This window comes from Anomaloglossus baeobatrachus, chromosome 2 (genome assembly GCF_048569485.1).
Source record: "Anomaloglossus baeobatrachus isolate aAnoBae1 chromosome 2, aAnoBae1.hap1, whole genome shotgun sequence".
In the NCBI taxonomy this organism is placed as follows: Eukaryota; Metazoa; Chordata; class Amphibia; order Anura; family Aromobatidae; genus Anomaloglossus; species Anomaloglossus baeobatrachus.
The window spans coordinates 570,367,629-570,382,149 of record NC_134354.1 but is presented as its reverse complement, the minus strand read 5'-3'; the positions used below and the strand labels follow the sequence as shown (position 1 = coordinate 570,382,149).

Genomic DNA, 14,521 nt, shown 5'->3' with positions numbered 1-14,521 from the left:
AAAAAGTAGCCGTCACTGAGCCATAGATCCCGAAAAATGAGAACGTTACGGGTCACGGAATATGGCAAAAAACATGTGCCCCTTTTTTCGGACAAACTTCCGTTTTTTTTTAACCCCTTATATAAAAGTAAACCTATACATGTTTGGTGTTTACGAACTCGCACTGACCTGAGGCATCACACCGACACATCAGATTTACCATATAGTGAACACAGTGAATAAAATATCTCAAAAACAATAGTGCTATCGCACTTTTTTTGCAATTTTTCTGCATTTGGAATTTTATTGCCGTTTTCCAGTACACTATATGGTAAAACGTATGGTTTCATTTAAAAGTACAGCTCGTTCTGCAAAATATGAGCCCATACATGACCATATTGACTGAAAAATAAAAAAGTTACGTCTCTCAGAAGAAGAAAGGCGAGAAAAAAAAGAGCGGAAAGCGAAAAATCGTCCGGTCGTTAAGGGGTTAATGTTGGGGCAATTTTTTTTTGTGCTTTTGTTTTTTCCTCCCCTTCTTCCAAGAATCATAACTTTATGATTTACCAATCAAAAAAGCCATATGAGGTCTTGTTTATTTGTGATATGAGTCGAGGCATTTCACTATACTGAAAATAAGGAAAAAAAGAGAATTTTGTTTACTTACCGTAAATTCTTTTTCTTATAGTTCCGTATTGGGAGACCCAGACAATGGGTGTTTAGCTGCTGCCTCCGGAGGACACACAAAGTACTACACTTAAAAGTGTAGCTCCTCCCTCTGAGCTTATACACCCCCTGGAGAACCAGATCTAGCCAGTTTAGTGCAAAAGCTGAAGGAGAATAGCCACCCACAAGTAAAACAGAGCAAGAACCGGAACAACCGGAGACTCTGTCCACGACAACAGCCGGTGATACCGTGTTTCCCCGATAGTAAGACACCCCCGATAGTAAGACGTAGTGGGGGTTTTGGGGGGGTCGGCTAATGTAAGACGTACCCCGAAAGTAAGACGTAGTAAAAAATTTTTTATTTATTTTTTTTCTTCTTTACAGCACAGTTACAGCGGCCGAGCGCTCAGCTGAGCGCGCTGACATGCCGGCGGCCGAGCACTAAGCTGAGAGCCCTGACATTCCGGCGGCCGAGCGCTCAGCTGAGCGCCCTGACATGCCGCTGGCATGTGACAGCTCTCAGCTGAGCGCCCTGACTTGCCGGCGGCAAAGCGCTCAGCTGAGCGCCCTAACATGCCGGCGGCCGAGCGCTCAGCTGAGCGCCCTGACATGCTACCGGCATGTGACAGCTCTCAGCTGAGCGCCCTAACATGCCGGCGGCCGAGCGCTCAGCTGAGCGCCCTGACATGCCGGTGGCCGAGCGCTCAGCTGAGCGCCCTGACATGCCGGCAGCTTAGCGTTCAGCTGAGAGCTGACACATGCCGGCGGTCTGGCGCTCAGCTGAACGCCCTGACATGCCGGCGGCTGAGCGCTCAGCTGAGAGCTGACACATGCCGGCGGTCGGGCGCTCAGCTGAACGCTCGGCTACCGAGAAATGTTGAAATGTTGCAGTAATGTTGTCCGTGGTCCATCAGGACCATGGACAACATACAAAATCACGCAGCCTCAGTGCCCTCATGTGCAGCCGCTGGTGGTTAAGTTTCCTTAACTTGCGGTACACATAGGGCGCAATCGCGGCAAATCCCCATACGGTACATTGCATGGAGACTTGCTGCGATTGCTGTGGGATTTTTTCCAATATAAGACATACCCCGAAAGTAAGACATAGTGGCACTTTTGGGGGTAAAAAGAATGTAAGACACTGTCTTACTTTCGGGGAAACACGGTAACACGCGGAACAAGAAAATTACCAACAGGCAACAGGGAGGGTGCTGGGTCTCCCAATACGGAACTATAAGAAAAAGAATTTACGGTAAGTAAACAAAATTCTCTTTTTCTTTATCGTTCCTATGGGAGACCCAGACAATGGGACGTCTCAAAGCAGTCCATGGGTGGGAATAAACAGAAAAACTAAGAAGCAGGCGGAGCCTAACTTCACAAATGGGCGACAGCCGCCTGAAGGATGCGTCTGCCCAAGCTCGCATCTGCCGAAGCATGAGCATGCACTTGGTAGTGCTTTAAAAAGGTATGCAGGCTAGTCCAAGTGGCAGCCTGACAGACTTGTTGAGCCGTAGCCTGGTGCCTGAAAGCCCAAGAGGCACCGACAGCTCTGGTCGAGTGTGCCTTGATCCCCGGCGGGGGAGGCACCTGAGAACACTGATAGGCATCCGAAATGGTCGACCTAATCCAACGGGCTAAGGTCGGCTTAGAAGCAGAAAGGCCCTTACGCCGACCTGTGGTTAGCACAAAAAGAGAGGTGCACCGCCTAAGAACAGCGGTGCGAGACACATAGATCCGGAGCGCCCGCACCAGATCCAGAGTATGCAACGCTTTTTCAAAGCGATGAACAGGAGCCGGACAAAAGGAAGGCAGGGAAATGTCCTGGTTAAGGTGGAAAGGAGAAACCACCTTAGGGAGAAAGTCCGGAGTCGGATGGAGAACCACCTTGTCTTGATGAAAAAACAAAAAAGGTGACTCCAAAGAGAGCGCAGCCAAATCGGAGACTCTCCTGAGGGAAGTTATGGCCACTAGAAAGACCACTTTCTGAGAAAGACGATGCAAAGAGACCTCCCTAAGAGGCTCAAAGGGGGGTTTCTGCAAAACTGTGAGAACCAAATTAAGGTCCCAGGGATCCAAGGGCCGCCGGTAAGGCGGAATGACGTGAGACGCGCCTTGCATGAAGGTGCGGACCTGAGCCAAACGAGCTAGACGCCGCTGGAACAGTACTGACAGAGCTGAGACTTGTCCCTTGAGAGAGTTGAGGGACAGTCCTAGCTGCAGACCGGACTGTAGAAAAGACAGAAGAGACGGCAAGGAGAATGGCCAAGGAGGATGGCCGGAAGAGCGACACCAGGACAGGAAAATTTTCCAAGTCCTGTGATAGATCTTGGCGGAGGAAGACTTACGGGCCCGAGTCATAGTGGAGATGACTTCAGGAGGGATACCAGAAGCCGTCAAGATCCAGGACTCAAGAGCCACGCCGTCAATCTGAGAGCCGCTGAATTCTGGCGGAAAAACTGACCTTGTGAGAGAAGGTCTGGACGGTCCGGAAGATGCCACGGCCCCTCTACGGACAGATGGAGCAGGTCTGGGTACCAAGCTCGCCTGGGCCAGTCCGGAGCAATGAGGATGACTCGACGGCCCTCCATTCTGATCTTGCGCAGGACTCTGGGCAAGAGAGCTAGAGGGGGAAACACGTAGGACAGACGAAACTGGGACCAGTCTTGAACCAGAGCATCCGCTGCGAAGGCCTGAGGATCATGGGAGCGAGCCACGTAAACGGGAACTTTGTTGTTGTGACGGGATGCCATTAGGTCCACGTACGGAGTGCCCCATTTGCGGCAGATTGACTGAAAAACTGCAGGGACCACTCGCCACTGTCCACGGTTTGACGGCTGAGATAATCTGCCTCCCAGTTTTCCACGCCTGGAATGTGGACTGCGGATATGGTGGACTTGGAGTCCTCCGCCCATTGAAGGATGCGTTGTACCTTCAACATTGCCAGGCGGCTGCGTGTCCCTCCTTGGTGATTGATGTAGGCAACCGCTGTCGCGTTGTCTGACTGGACTCGGATGTGCTTGCCCGCCAACAGGTGGTGAAAGGTTAGGAGAGCTAGAAGCACAGCTCTGGTTTCCAGCACATTGATTGAAAGGGCTGACTCGGACGGAGTCCAAGTGCCCTGAGCTCTGTGGTGGAGATGTACCGCTCCCCAGCCGGATAGGCTGGCATCCGTGGTGAAAATCATCCAGGACGGAGTCAGGAAGGAGCGCCCTTGGGACAGAGAGAGGGGTCGAAGCCACCACTGAAGAGAGCTCCTGGTCCGTGGCGACAGAGCCACTAACCTCTGTAAGGAGGAAGGCCGCTTGTCCCAACAGCGGAGAATGTCCAGCTGCAGAGGACGCAGATGGAACTGGGCAAAGGGAACCGCCTCCATGGAGGCCACCATCTGACCCAGCACCTGCATCAGGCGCCTGAGGGAATAACGGCGGGGCCTCAGCAGAGAGCGCACCGCCAGTTGGAGGGACTGCTGTTTGACTAAGGGCAACTTCACAAGTGCCTGCAGAGTCTCGAACTGCATCCCTAGGTATGTGAGACTCTGGGTCGGAGTCAGAGTGGATTTGGGAAGATTGACAATCCACCCGAATTGCGCTAGAGTGGCAAGAGTGAGCGAGACACTCCGCTGACAGTCTGCGCTGGATGAAGCCTTGACTAGAAGGTCGTCCAGGTAAAGAATCACTGCCAACCCCTGGAGGTGCAGAACCGCAATCACTGCTGCCATGACCTTGGTGAATACCCGAGGGGTCGTGGCTAACCCGAAGGGGAGAGCCACGAATTGGAAATGTTCCTCTCCGATTGCAAAACGTAGCCAACGCTGGTGTGAAACTGCAATTGGCACATGCAGATATGCATCCCTGATGTCGATGGATGCCAGGAAATCCCCTTGGGTCATTGAGGCAATGACTGATCGCAGAGACTCCATGTGAAAATGCCGCACCTGAACATGCTTGTTGAGAAGCTTGAGATCCAGGATGGGCCGGAAGGAACCGTCCTTTTTGGGGACTAGGAAGAGATTTGAGTAGAAACCACTGAACCGTTCCCGTGCGGGAACCGGCACAAATACTCCGTTGGCCTGCAAGGATGCCATGGCCTGAGAGAAGGCGGCGGCCTTGGAGCAGGGGGGAGTTGACAGAAAAAATCTGTTTGGCGGGCTGGAAGAGAATTCTATCCTGTAGCCGTGGGAGATGATATCCCGCACCCACTGATCGGAGACGTGTTGAAACCACGCGTCGCCAAAGTGGGAGAGCCTGCCACCGTCTAAGGATGCTGCTGGAGCGGGCAGATAGTCACGAGGACGCTGCCTTGGCGGCTGCACCTCCTGCGGTCTTTTGCGGACGCACTTTTGGGCACCAGTTGGATTTCTGGTCCTTGGCTGAGTTAGTGGATGAGGCCGAGGGCTTAGAGGACGTTGGAGGAATGAAAGGAACGAAACCTCGACTGATTCCTGCCCTGGACAGGTTTTCTGGTTTTGGTTTGTGGCATGGAAGTACTCTTCCCGCCAGTAGCTTCCTTAATAATTTCATCCAGTTGTTCACCGAATAGCCTGGACCCAGCAAAAGGGAGCCCAGCAAGGTACTTCTTTGAAGAAGAATCTGCCTTCCACTCTCGAAGCCACAAGATCCTGCGGATAGCGAGGGAATTAGCCGAAGCCACCGCAGTGCGGTGAGAAGCCTCCAGCATGGCAGACATGGCATAGGATGAAAAAGCTGAAGCTTGGGAAGTTAAGGAAACCATTTCGGGCATAGATTCCCTGGAGAGGGAATGCATCTCCTCTAGAGAAGCAGATATGGCTTTGAGAGCCCACACTGCTGCAAAAGTCGGGGAGAACGAGGCCCCTGCCGCTTCATATACAGATTTGGCCAGAAGGTCAATCTGTCGGTCAGTGGAATCCTTAAGAAAAGTGCCATCAGCCACCGATACAACGGTCCGGGCTGAGAGTCTAGACACCGGGGGGGTCTACCTTTGGGGAGTGAGCCCACTCCTTGACCACCTCAGGTGGAAAGGGAAAACGGTCATCAGAACCACGCTTTGGGAAGCGTTTGTCAGGACAGGCCCTGGGCTTGGTCACAGCGGCCTGAAAACTGGAGTGGTTAAAGAACACACTCTTTGCCCTTTTAGGCGAGGTAAACTGGTGCTTTTCTGCCAGAGAGGGTTGTTCCTCTGATACTGGCGGATTGAGATACAGTACGGAATTAATGGACGCAATCAAATTACTAACATCTGAGTCACTTTCGGACAGATCAATGGGGTATATGGAGTTAGCCTCCGAGCCCCCAGTAAAGGCATCCTCCTCGTCCTGCGAGTCAGCTCCTGAATCAGAGCCGCGGGACGAGGAAGGAGAGGGAACCCTGTGTCTCTTCTGAGAAGGACGGGGTCTGGGACCAGATGAATCCTCTGTGAGCTCCGGTCCTGAGAGACCCCTAGCCGCAGAGGCACCCTGAGAAGGGGGCTGATGCATGTTCAGCAAAGTCCTGGACAGATGTCCCATGGAGTCAGCAAAAGACTGGGAGATAGACCTAGAAAAGGCTTCTACCCAAGCCGGGGTTTCAGCCACAGGAGCAGGAGCAGCCTGAGAGACCCCTGGGAGTGAGACTCCAGGCTGAGGCACCGTCAGGTTAGAGCAGGCATCACAATGTGGATAGGTGCTCGATTCAGGCAGTAGGAGCTTACATGCAGTGCATACTGAATACAGCTTTGGAGCCTTGCTCCACGTGTGAGACATGCTGCTGAAGTGGGAGCTCTGCCAGAGAATGACCCCCAGAGATTATATACAGAGGTCCACAACCAGAGGTTGTGGCTTACCAGACCGCTGGAGCGGTGTTGTGTGCCCTCCAGATCCCGAAGCCCAGACCCCAAGCACCTCAGCAGGGATGCTGCAGACCAGCGCTGCAATGACTGATCGCAGGGGGAACGCTGAGAAAATGGCCGCCGGAGCGAAGAGAGGGGGCGGGACTTGCTTAAGGAGCGGGATCTGGAGGGCCATAGAGACCTACAGGGGAGGGGACATACACTGCAGTGAGGAGTGTCCCTCCCCTGTGCAGAACGGCCGCCGGGCGGAGCCGAGCCTGTCCCTCTGCATGAATGACATGCGAGGGCAGAGAAACCGAAACTAGGCCTCCGGCGAAGCCGGGGCCTAAATTTGAGCGGTGCGGCCGGCGCGCAGGCACCATCGGCGCGGTTCTCAGGCGACAGCCAGAGAATCCGCCGGAAATGTCATAAAACACAAACAGCACACTCTCCCACAACAATAAAGTACAGGGACCCCCAAATATAAACGTCTCAGGTACTTAGCTTGCTGAGACGCAGGGTTCCAAGTCCCTGGGGATGAGTGCTCCGGTCCAGCAGGGTCCTGAAGGGCTGCGGATGGAGACCGGTCTCCTGCAAAGCATGGAGAACCGTGCTGGCTCCCAGTTCAAGCCAGAGCCCAGGAGGGATGGTGAAGGAGCGCGGCATGTAAGGCTCCAGCCTTGGAATCAACCTTAACAACACCGCCGACACAGTGGGGTGAGAAGGGACATGCCGGGGGTCCAGACTTGGACCCGCTTTTCTTCAAACTCTTTCCAAAAATCAAAAATCAGATGAGAATGCATGTGTGGATGTATGCCTCCTGAACACAAAGCGATAAACTGGCTAGATCTGGTTCTCCAGGGGGTGTATAAGCTCAGAGGGAGGAGCTACACTTTTAAGTGTAGTACTTTGTGTGTCCTCCGGAGGCAGAAGCTAAACACCCATTGTCTGGGTCTCCCATAGGAACGATAAAGAAAATTAAAATACAGTGAAATGGCTAAAAAATGCAATTTTGCCATCCTTTTTTTAAGTGTCCATTGTGTGATAAAAAAAATAACCTGGCAACATAATCCTCAAGGTCAGTACAACTATAGCAATAGTATACTTAAACATTTTTTGTTTCTTTTTATTTTAGGGATTTAAAAAATGTAGAACTTTGTAAGGCTTGGTATGTTTTTTATATCCAGAGCTTTTATTTTTTTTTATTTAATTTTTTAATTTTATTCATTTATATAGCGCTATTAATTCCACAGCGCTTTACATACACTGGCAACACTATCCCCATTGGGGTTCACAATCTAAATTCCCTATCAGTATGTCTTTGAAGTGTGGGAAGAAACCGGAGTACCCGGAGGAAACCCACACAAACACGGGGAGAACACACAGACTCCTTGCAGATGGTGTCCTTGGTGGGATCTGCACCAAGGACCACAGCGCTGCAAGACTGCAGTGCTAACCACTAAGCCACCGTGCCGCCCTTATTGATACTATTTCGGGATATTATATATTTCGGGACCATAGGCAGCACAGGGGAACGTATGGAATCCATAGGGGGCCATAGGCAGCACAGGGGAACGTGTGCAATCCATAGGGGGCCATAGGCAGCACAGGGAACGTGTACAATCCATAGGGGGCCATAGGCAGCACAGGGGAACGTGTGCCAGTACAAGGGGGCTATATTCAATATAAGGGAGCCATATCCAGATTAATGGGGCTAATTTTAGGATGGGGGGCTATGAGGGAAATATACCCTATATGATTTGTTAGACGGACACTGGCATTATAAGATGGACCCCATTTAACATTAAAAAAAAAAAAATTCTCTTTTCCTTCACCAAATTTGGGGGTGCGTCTAATAATAATAATAATAATAATAATAATAATAATAATATTATATATATATATATATATATATATATATATATATATATATATATATATATATATATATATATATATAATGTTGAATTTTTTTATTGCATTATTTGGTGGGGAATGTGACACTTGAAAAACATGAATTCTAGAGTTAGGCTAGGTTCGCACACTGCGTCTTTTTGACGCTGCGTTTTTGTGCAATTTTGGCCACTAAAAACGCACAAAAACGCACCTGCGTCGAAAAAAACGCATCAAAAAACGCATGCGTTTTTGCCGCGATTTGGTGCGTTTTTGGCTGCGTTTTGCTGCGTTTTTGATCTCTGCGTATTGCTGCGTTTTTCAAATGCATTGCATGGGCGGAAAACGCAGAAAAACGCAGGAAAGAACTGACATGTCCATTTTTTTTTTTTAACTCAAAAACGCAGGTAAAAAAAAACAGATGTGTGCGGACAGCAAAAATGAAAACTCATAGCCTTTGCTGGGGAAGCAAAGTCCTGCAGTTTTGAGGCCAAAAACGCACCCGAAAAACGCGCAAAAACGCCGCAAAAAACGCACTGTGCGCACATAGCCTTACACATTTTATTTTACCATTCACCGGATGGGATATATATTTTTACATTTAATTAGTTTGGTCAATTACACACTCAGCAATAGCAAATCTTATTCTTTTTAATTTTGCTATTTAAGTTTGGGTAAAAGATTTTTAATTATTATTTTTTCTTCATTTTTTACTAGTCTACTCAAAAGGATATGAACCTGCAATCTATTGATTGCCTTTACAATATTGATCACTAAATAATATTATAAAATTACAGGTCTCCTATGAAGAATAATACCATGGCAGAGAGGAGACTCCAGAAAGTCCCTGGATGCACCGAACAGCACCCCATAATCGCTGACTGATGCCGTCTTGGAGGCTTGTATAAGCCACTGTCACACTACCCAGTGACATTTAAAGGTTAAACTAATGCAATCAGTTCTAGGTCCGATTGGATCAGTAACTCTCAGATGCCGGCAATGTAATACAGCCAGCACCCACTTTTTACAGGGCAGGCTCAGCTCCTGAGTCAGCTGCATGCAGAACGAACACAATATGGCCATACATGTACTGACGCCATCGCTAAGAGATTAAACTTGATGGGAGAGGTTCTCAAAGTTGTTCTGGGGCTGTTAATTATATTCTTTTATATAATTATAAACTATGTTGTTACAATTTTGGAGCAAACTTTGGGAAATCCTTTTCTTCCTTCAGCATGACAAACGTTTCTCGTGAATTGGAACACAAACCTATTAACAGTATTGTTATGTGCTGTCATATAAGTGTGCAATGATTTTATGGTCTGGTAAGGGGCACGTTACATACCTGACAACTACTGTACATTTTACAATGCTTACCTTTAACTCCATGACTGGATCCTTTCGAACAAAGGCATCAGCAATGTCCACTCCACCAACAGGTTTCAGATGAGCTGGACGCGCAGACCGTGCCATATCCAACTGTTCAGAAAGTTCTTTCACCAATGTTGCTATTGAATACAACAGAGAAAAAAATCCTCCCAAAATCAGTAAGAAAATGAAATAAGATTAAAGTGAACATGTCACCTGATTAAGTCATAATACTAATAACAAATAAATGGTCTGCACTCAGGCTGAGTTGAGGATGGTGCAAGTGAAAATGGGGTAATACCCGAAAGTCATGTATGAATAAATTCACTGCACTCACTGTACACTTGAATTCTCCAGCAACGGTGCGGCTGCACTTGCACATCTTATCTCTAAGGCACCTTTTTCAATTGTCTTAGTGCTTCAGTGCACTATATTCCTCACCTTATACAGTCACCTATCAGACAGCGACTTGATAAAGACCCGGTGGGTCGAAACGTCGTTGGATATTTTTTCTTTTCCACGTTTCATTAAAAATTATTTCACGTTCAATAACGAGTGCAGTGAATTTATTCATACATAAGTCATAATACTATCAGACTTTAGTAATTAAATTCCAAGGGCAAGGGAGTACATTCAGCCTACCATAGCCATGTGATCCAAACCACCTAGGGTGCACGGATGAAGAAAAGGGGCGGTCCACCCCTGCAGAGGTCAATCTAAATAAGAGTAAGTGGTAATCCAGCACCCGTAGTCCAGTCTTCAGTGAAAATTAAGACACCCTTTATTCACAAAACATGTTAAAAACATACATGTTTAAAATCAGAACTGCCTTACGCGTTTCAGGTCATAGAGACCCTTACTCATAGGTAGTACATATACAAATAAAAACACAATATATAATGCTGAAGACAGGAAATGATGAACACATGGAACACATGGATTAGGATACGCAATGCAAAATTAACCCATTCTAGAACAAGCAACTGAGTTTGATAACAAGAACGTGATAAGATACAAAACGCAGCTATGAATACGATTAATTATCAGAAATATCAAAATTATTCTACAACCACCATGGTGGTTGCATAATAATTTATGATAATTAATTTCATTCATGCCTGTGTTTTGTATCTTATCACGTTCTTGTTATCAAACTCAGTTGCTTGTTCTAGAATGGGTTAATTTTGCATTGCGTATCCTAATCCATGTGTTCCATGTGTTCATCATTTCATGTTTTGTGAATAAAGGATGTCTGAATTTTCACTGAAGACTGGACTACGGGTGCTGGATTACTGCTTACTGTTATTTAGATTGACTTTAGTAATTAAATACTGCCTCTGCCAAAATACTACTAGACCATAGTAGTCATACCGTGTTTCCACTAAAATAAGATTGTGTCATATAACATTTTGTGCCCATTAATGCAAAATGAATATTCACCCCTTCCCCTGCAAACCCCTCTGTGCTGGCATCAGTGATTGGGTGCAGTCAGACTGCCGTGATACTTGCCTGAGGATCACATTGCAATCTTCTGACTGGTCATCTGCTCTCCTGACCTGAGCGTGACAGCATATATTTCTATGCAGCTGATGCCATGACAGAGGGGTGGGCAGGGGAAAGGGTGAATATTAATTCTGCATAAATGGTTGAGTAATATGGAAAAATGAATATTCATCCCTTTCCCCTGCTCACACCTTTGTACTGGCATCAGCTGCATAGAAATACATGCTGTCATGCTCAGGTCAGGAGAGCAGCCGGCCAGTCAGAGGCTTGCGATGCGGTCCTCGGGCAATTAATAGGGTAGTTTGACTGGACGCAATCAATGATGCCGTGCAGAGGGTAGGCCGGGAATGTGATGAATATTAATTTTGCATTAGCGGGTGAGAAATATGGCAGTCTGACTGCACTAAATCACTGGGCAACTATAAATTTTCCTGGGCCTACAGCAACACAACAAGGCAACATACAGCAATAAAAGTTCCATATTCTGAAAGGGCTGCCCAAGCCCAATTTCAGGATTCTAATGTATTAGTATGGTACGCAAAAATGAACCGCAACTAGAACTCCTTTTTGGCGTAGGGATTATATTTTAAGCATACTCCAATAAGCCTGAAAAATCCTGCTAGGGCTTATTTTTGGGGAAACAAGGTATTACTGCCAGAACAGATTAATCATAGTACTGCCTAACTATTGTAGCCATAATACTATCAGACCATAGTAGTGGCCATGTTAGCAGACCATAGTAGTGGCCATGTTAGCAGACCAAAGTAGTGGCCATGTTAGCAGACCATAGTAGTGGCCATGTTAGCAGACCAAAGTAGTGGCCATGTTAGCAGATCATAGTAGTGGTCATGTTAGCAGATTATAGTAGTGGCCATGTTAGCAGATCATAGTAGTGGTCATGTTAGCAGATTATAGTAGTGGCCATGTTAGCAGATCATAGTAGTGGCCATGTTAGCAGATCATAGTAGTGGCCATGTTAGCAGATCATAGTAGTGGTCATGTAAGCAGATCATAGTAGTGGCCATGTTAGCAGACCAAAGTAGTGGCCATGTTAGCAGACCATAGTAGTGGCCATGTTAGCAGACCAAAGTAGTGGCCATGTTAGCAGATCATAGTAGTGGTCATGTTAGCAGATTATAGTAGTGGCCATGTTAGCAGATCATAGTAGTGGTCATGTTAGCAGATTATAGTAGTGGCCATGTTAGCAGATCATAGTAGTGGCCATGTTAGCAGATCATAGTAGTGGTCATGTAAGCAGATCATAGTAGTGGTCATGTTAGCAGATTATAGTAGTGGCCATGTTAGCAGATCATAGTAGTGGTCATGTTAGCAGATTATAGTAGTGGCCATGTTAGCAGATCATAGTAGTGGTCATGTTAGCAGACCATAGTAGTGATGTTAGCAGACCATAGTAGTCATATTACTGCTAGAACAAATGAGTAATAATACTGCCAGACCAAAGTAGTCATACCAGCAGGTCACAGTAGTCATAATACTGGTAGACCATGTAGTCTTAATTTAATTACAAGGTAGCTATGAAGGATAGAAAATTAATGATCTGATCGATTGCTATGGGCAATAGTGACCCTTTCTGTCAGCACTACCACTAATGCACAAGGCACACTGTATTCATGTCTAGTTAGTCCCTGGACATATAAAGATTGATTCATACAGAAAAGGGTAATGTAATTCTGAATGGACATTAAAAATCTACATCTAAGCTATATGGCTAAGCAGTGCTAACCTCTGGCTGGTTTGGCTGGAGCTGGCTTCTGGGCTGGTGGTGGTTTTATCTCCTCCAGCACACTGCCATCCGACTCGCTTTCAGTTGTAGCAAAGCCAACACCGACTTTCCCACTAAACGAAGATTTCACTTTGAACGAATCCTGACGTTTGTGATGCCACCCAGACTCATCCTGCAAGTCTGACTCGTCCTCAGAGCTGAATGGAGGTGTCCTAAAATGAAGAGGTTACAGCTCTCTCAATAAGACAATGTTCACACGAGGCAGAAGTAGAGCTATTTTCATGCCGCTTGTTGGTTCTAACACTGCATCTCTGGACATTAGTTAAAAATCTAATTCTACACCTGCCTTCAAACACCCAAGAATGCAGCCATCATCTCACTCGTCTCCTGGATTGACATTTACACATATTTTACCTCCGCTCACAGAATCGAGACTTCCATTAGTATGGGGGCTACAGTACATAACTGGTGTTTTACAGTGCCAAAGTGATCCTGTTGAGACCACTAAAGGCTTTGGGAGGACATTAAGGGGCCAAATCATCAAGACATTTTCGCCAGGATTATCTTGGAAAATAACTTAAGATGCAATAAAATTTTGGTGCAACTCAAAATCGTACAACATTTTTGAAACTTACAGTATGTTTTTATGCCAGTACCGGACAGCTCCGTCACCTTTTTGAAAATAGGGCAGAGCACAAGTAAGATGGGGCATGGACAAGCGGAGGAAATCCACCATAATTTACACCATAAAAGTGGCGTGAATTACCGCAGAAACAAACTCCTTTCCTGGATATTTCTGTGCACGGCAGTTGAAAAATGGGCCAAATTCATCCTCTTAATGAGTTTGGTGCATCTTATGTCTGCACAGACAACATGGAGACTGGCATGCAAAATGCTTTTCTTGATAAATCAGGGCCTAAGAGAAATATAAACAATGACAAGACATAATTGCTCCTAAGCCATATCTGAATGGTTCACTGAGAACTCTTCACTTCAACTGAGTAAGGATGTAACCAATTTTTTTTGTTTTTGGCTCAAATTTTGACATCTATTATTTTTTTCTGTTAGCACAGCTGTATACAAAAATGGCTTCATTTAACTTATATTTATACCGTTGTTGTGAAGACAGTGTGCTAAGGGTTAACTCCAAACTGATGTAATGTAGCACAGCTGGGAAGGTGAGGGTTAAATCCTTCCTTTGCATGTATTGATTGGGAATGCATCAGAAATGTTTTGTATAGAAGAGATCTCTCTGGGAGGGAGCTGCAGGTGACAACCGGGACAGAAAGTTTGTCCGAATAGGCTCACAGAGAGAGGGAGTGTCTGAGGGAGCTGCATGTGGCGGCTGAGATCGAGTCTGTCTGAATCAAGTCTTGGGAAAAGGGAGTCTCTGAGGGAGCTGCATCTGGTGGTTGAGACCGAGTCTGCCCGAGTGGAGTCTTGGGAAAGGGAGTCTGAGAGGGAGCTGCATGTGGTGGTTGAGACCGAGTCTGTCCGAGTGGAGACTTGTTGAAAGGGAGTCTCTGAGGGAGCTGCATGTGGTGGTTGAGACCGAGTCTGTCCGAGTGGAGTCTTGGGGAAAGG

General features: G+C 47.0%; 1 protein-coding gene across 4 annotated transcripts in view; it reads right to left on the bottom strand.

The window, feature by feature from the left end:
* DZIP1 (DAZ interacting zinc finger protein 1) overlaps positions 1-14,521 on the bottom strand; it is a 169,441-nt gene that overhangs the window by 9,081 nt on the left and 145,839 nt on the right. For all 4 annotated transcript variants that reach the window (XM_075336751.1, XM_075336752.1, XM_075336753.1 and 1 more), the window contains 2 exons: positions 12,938-13,149; positions 9,700-9,830 (listed from right to left, as the gene is read on the bottom strand). In XM_075336751.1, coding sequence (XP_075192866.1) covers positions 9,700-9,830; positions 12,938-13,149 — 343 coding nt within the window. The remainder of the gene's footprint in view (positions 1-9,699; positions 9,831-12,937; positions 13,150-14,521) is intronic.